We start from the raw sequence: 5,588 nt of genomic DNA on the forward strand, positions 1-5,588 counted from the left end.
GCCCTCACAAAAGTTGATTTTAAAATCAGTCTGTCCTTTGTGGCGGCCTAAGCCCTCACAAAGGCAGACTTTTGTGGCTGCAAAAGCCCTCACAAATGCCTGTCTTTTGTGGCTGCAAAAGCCCTCACAAATGCTAACCTCTTTCTGGCACTTTGTGGCTGCAAAAGCCCTCACAAAATTTTGTGACCAACTTCTTTGTGGCTGCCAAAAGCCCTCACAAAAGCCACCTTTGTGGCTGATTATACCCCTTTGTGAGGGCAAAAGCCCTCACAAAATGCTTATTTTCTTGTTGTGTACTTACATGCTTTTATTGACATTGTCTTTTATATTTTTTATTTAAGTTGTTACGTTTTATAATCTTTATCATTTTTTTTTACATGTTCATCGCATGATTGTTTTGTTTTATTAGGTTTAGACTCTCTACTACTTATTCATATTAGGTTGTTGATTTTCTAACTATTTTATATCATTAATGACTTAAATTTCAATTATGTAAATTTAATTGTCTAACTTCTTGGAATACTTATGATGAAAATATGTTTTAAATTCTTGATCATAGGATTAGAAATAATTTTAATTTAATCAAACAGTAATTATTTATGGTTGTATGATATTGTGAATTATGAGTTTATTACCATGATTTAAAATTATTTCAATCTAAATCACAAAGTAATTGTTGAGCTTTCATCATGTGATCTAAATATCTATAATTAAGATAATGTTCTAAACCCTAAATTGTGTATAATTATAAGATCCCCAAAATAGAAGGGAAAGATAATACATAAAAAATTGTATTGGAGGGATTCTGGCTAAGAAAATATTTGGTTATTAAGTGGTCCATTGACCCACCTCTCTTTCCTGGGAACCCCTCCAAAGCACGACTTGCTGTATAACCCGGACCTACTATATAGTGTTCAATAAAAGACTTATGTACTACCCTAAAGTTAAAATTATGTTATAATATTTTCCTAATTAGATAATTTTAGGAAGCGTTATGGCTCGTCGCACAAACCGATCGGTCCCCCAAGGAAGAAACGACATGACTGAAGCGATCCAAGCCATGAATCCAATGGCCATTGCAATGGCCCAACAAGTTGTGATTCAGGCTCAGTGAGATGCACAGAGGGATGAAGCAGCCAGTGCAATAAGAGCATTGAATGAATTTCGTCGACAAGATCTGCCTTAATTCAAAGGGGAGCATGACCCCGCAAAGGTTGATCTTTGGCTGCAAGAAATCGAGAAGATCTTCGAGATCCTACACTACCCTGACAATGCGAAAATAGAGTAGGCGACCTATTTAATGATTGGTGAAGCTGAATACTGGTGGCGAGGTGCGAAGAAAATGATGGAGACAAATCACGAAGAGCTGATCTTGGAGGCTTTCAAGAATAAGTTGCTAGACAAATATTTCCCAAAAAGTGCTAGGGCTGAGAAGGAGGCCCAATTTCTGAAGTTGTATCAAGGGAATCTCACGATAGTGGAATATGCAGCAAAGTTCGAGTCCCTAGCAAAGCACTTCCACTATTTCCTAAATCAGATAGATGAAGAATACATGTGTGAGAGGTTCGAAAGCGGGCTTAGGTATGAGATTAAGGAGTTAGTGAGGCTCTTGGAGATACGCCAATATCAAGTGCTAGTGGATAAATGCAAGAAAATGGAGCAGATGAAATAGAGCCGCTTGGATAGGGGTGCTGTAGGTGGACCCATCAGATCTCAGGTAGATATTTAAATCCATCCATATCATGAGAGTCTTAAGCTTGGCCTCTAAATGTTAATATTTGCCTCTAAATGTTAATATTTGCCTCTAAATGTTAATATTTGAAACAGGGGCATAACGACCAACATAATAGGGGGCAGACAACATCAACAACACAAGTCGTATGCCCGACCACTAGGGAATGCTAGAGATCAACCTCGACCTCAAAATGGGGAAGGTCAAGGGCCAAAAACTCCAAGTCAGAAACAGGCGTATCCTATTAGGTGTTTTCCCTGCAATAGGGAATGACACAAGATATCTGAGTGTCTAATCACACCAAGGTTTTGTTACATTTGTCAGAAACCAGACCATTTTGCAAATGAATACCCTGAACGGAAGGACGATAGAGCTGTCAACAGCAACAATATCAACGACAATGTTGCGCGCTTTCCTGCTAATTAAGGGACGTGTCTACCATATAAATGGAGAGGTAGCTCCATCTTTCTCTGAACTTATCCAAGGTGAGTGTTTAATTGCTGGAAAATCACTTAATGTAATATATGATTCGGGGGCAACACACTTGTTCATTTCATTGGATTGGGTGGATTCGCTCCAACTTGTTGTTACTACCTTGACGTTTGATTTGGTGGTTTCCCTACCTTCTACCGAATCGGTAAATGTAATACGGCTTGCTTTCAATGTCCGTTGATTGTGTTTGATATGAGATTCATTGTTGATTTGATTTGTATTCCCCTTAAGCATATGGGAGTGATCCTTGGGATGGATTGGTTGTCAAGCCATTATGTTCTATTGGATTGCGCTTGTAAGTTTGTGATATTCCTAGACCTAGGTGTTTCTTGATTCCTTGATACCAATAAATTGAAATTTTCTTTGAAAGGGGGAGTTCATAAATGTGTTTCCCTCAACTCAGTCAGTATGAAGTTAGAGGTGGAGGTAGACGGGATACTTGTGGTAAAAGATTTTCCAGAGGTATTTCCGCCGGATGTACCAGGATTACCCTCAGTTCGTGATATTGAATTCTCAATTGATGTGACTACGGGTACAAGACCTATTTCTATTGCCCCATATAGAATGTCTCCATCGGAATTGTCAGAGTTGAAAAATCAGTTAGAGGACCTTTTGTCTAAACAGTTCATACGACCGAGTGTCTCACCTTGGGGAGCACCAATGCTCCTAGTGAAGAATAAGGATGGAAGGTCTAGACTTTGTGTCGATTACAATCAGCTTAACAAAGTCACCATCAAAAACAAGTATCCTTTGCCACACATTGATGACTTGATGGACCAACTCAAAGGAGCAATCATATTTCAAAGATTGATTTGAAGTCGAGGTACCATTAGATACAGGTGAAGGAAGAAGACATTCCTAAAACAACATTCATAACTCGCTATGGACACTTTGAGTATTTGGTGATGCCTTTTGGTGTCACCTATGCACCAACTATTTTCATGGATTACATGAATCGTATATTTCACCCCTTCTTAGACAAATTTGTAGTGGTCTTCATTGATGATATATTGATTTATTCTAAGAGCCGAGAGGAACATGAAGTTCACCTACGTCAAGTTTTACAAGTCTTGAAGGACAAGTGATTGTATGCTAATTTGGAGAAATGCGAATTCTGGTTGGAGGAGGTGAAATTATTGGGACATGTCATTTCAAGGGAAGGTATCGATGTCGACCCAACTAAAGTAGAGGACGTGATGGCATGGAAACAACCACAAACCGTCACAGAGATTAGAAGTTTTTTGGGCTTGGCTGGATACTATAGAAGATTCATTGAGGGTTTTGCCAAGCTTGCAGCGCCGTTGACACAACTCACAAGGAAGAATCATATTTATGCATGGACGGGGGAACGTGAGAGGAGTTTTCAGATGATGAAAGAGAAACTAACTACATCACCGGTGTTGGTGTTGCCACAACCAGAAGAGCCATATGAAGTTTATTGCGATGCTTCTTTACAAGGATTACGTTGTGTACTTATGCAGAACAAATAAGTGGTAGCATATGCTTCAAGACAATTGAAGGTGCATGAGAAATATTATCCCACGCATGACATGGAGTTGGCTGCAATAGTTTTTGCACTAAAGATTTGGAGGCATTATCTGTATGGGTGCAATTTTGATGTATACAGTGACCATAAAAATTTGAAATACTTGTTCGACCAGAAGAAACTTAATATCCGACAGCGGAGATGGATGGAGTTCATCAAGGATTATGAGTTCATGTTGCACTATCACCCAGGAAAAGCCAATGTGGTGGTTGATGCCTTTAGTAGAAAGCGAGCCCATTTGTCATCCATAACATTGAAAGGGTTAGAGTTGTTAGAGAATTTTTGCGACTTGGATCTTAATTTTGATTCCTTGTCGAGAAAAGTAAAATGTGGAATGATCATCATAGATAATAAACTAATGAATGAGATAAAAGCCATTCAAGCAACATATGAGTCTATTCAGGGGAGACAGAAATTGGTTGAGACCGACAAAGCTCCCGAATTTCAAATGGGTCCAGATAATATTTTGTGGGGTAATAAACATATTTGTGTGCATGATAATGTAGAGTTGAGAAAAACTATTTTGGATGAGGCCCACAAGAGCAAACTGAGTATTCACCCTGGTACTATGAAGATGTATAAAGACTTGAAGTAGAGATTTTGGTGGCCAAGAATGAAGAAACAAGTGGCAGAATATGTGGTGTCTTGCCTGACTTGCCAAAAGGCTAAGGTTGAACACAAAAAAACCTGTTGGATTATTGCATTCATTAGATGTACTAGTGTGGAAATGGGATAGCATATTTATGGACTTTTTGGTGGCATTACCTAAGACTCAGAAGACATTTGACTCAATTTGGGTGATTATTGACAGGCTTACAAAATCCGCCCATTTCATACCTGTAAGAACTACTTACAATGTATATAAGCTTGCAGAGATTTACGTTGCTGAAATTGTTAGATTACACGAGATACCATCTAGCATTGTGTCTGATAGAGATCCAAAGTTCACTTCTCGTTTGTGGGAAGCATTGCATGAGGCATTGGATACTAAATTGAGATTGAGATCCGCAGATGAGAACAACACAGAGCAGGAAGAAAAGTTATGCTGATCGACATAGGAGACCTCTGGAGTTTTAGAAGGATGAACATGTATTCTTGAGAGTGATGCCTACTACTGGAGTTGGTAGGGCATTGAAGACTAAGAAGCTTACTCCAAAGTTTATTAGACCATACCAAATTATTCGACGTGTGGGTCCAGTGGCTTATCAAATTGCTTTACCACCGAATTTGGCCAATTTATATGATGTGTTCCATGTATCACAATTGAGGAAGTACGTGGCTGATCCATCCCATATTATCGCGCCAAATGATATTCAATTGAAGGAGAATCTTACCTTCGAGGTCCCACCGATAAGCATCGCAGACAGAACTACCAAACATTTGAGGGGAAGGGAAATTCCATTGGTAAAGGTGATTTGGAACAAGATGACTGGGGATGCTACTTGGGAGTTGGAGGAGAATATGAGGGAGCTTTACCCAGATCTTCTAGATACCTCTTAGTTTCGAGGACGGAACTATTTTAAGGGGGTAAGTATTGTAACACCCTTTATTTTACTTAATTAATTTAAAATCCTTAGTTTTGTTTATTCTTTTTGATTAATTTTGTGTGACGATAGTAAGATAATTATTCATTGGATGTTTAATTATTTGATGAAGTATTTTTATATTAATTATTGGAATTTTTATTATTAACTAATTTAAACTCGTAGAAATATATGTCTAAGTGGCTAATGATTTGTACATTTCGAACTTACCATATGCATATTTGTGGACGCCTTAGTGGCTGATTTAATTTTCCTCATTGATGGGTGACTTTTG

The 5,588-nt window shown here is 38.4% G+C and overlaps 1 protein-coding gene across 1 annotated transcript; it reads left to right on the top strand.

Moving 5' to 3' along the window:
- Window positions 1-4,874: 4,874 nt before the first annotated feature.
- Window positions 4,875-5,270, top strand: LOC101512055 (uncharacterized). The gene has a single exon (XM_004513330.1). The coding sequence runs from the start codon at window positions 4,875-4,877 to the stop codon at window positions 5,268-5,270; it is 396 nt and encodes a 131-aa protein (XP_004513387.1).
- Window positions 5,271-5,588: the final 318 nt, after the last annotated feature.

Source organism: Cicer arietinum, chromosome 5 (assembly GCF_000331145.2).
Source record: "Cicer arietinum cultivar CDC Frontier isolate Library 1 chromosome 5, Cicar.CDCFrontier_v2.0, whole genome shotgun sequence".
NCBI classification, from domain to species: domain Eukaryota; kingdom Viridiplantae; phylum Streptophyta; class Magnoliopsida; order Fabales; family Fabaceae; genus Cicer; species Cicer arietinum.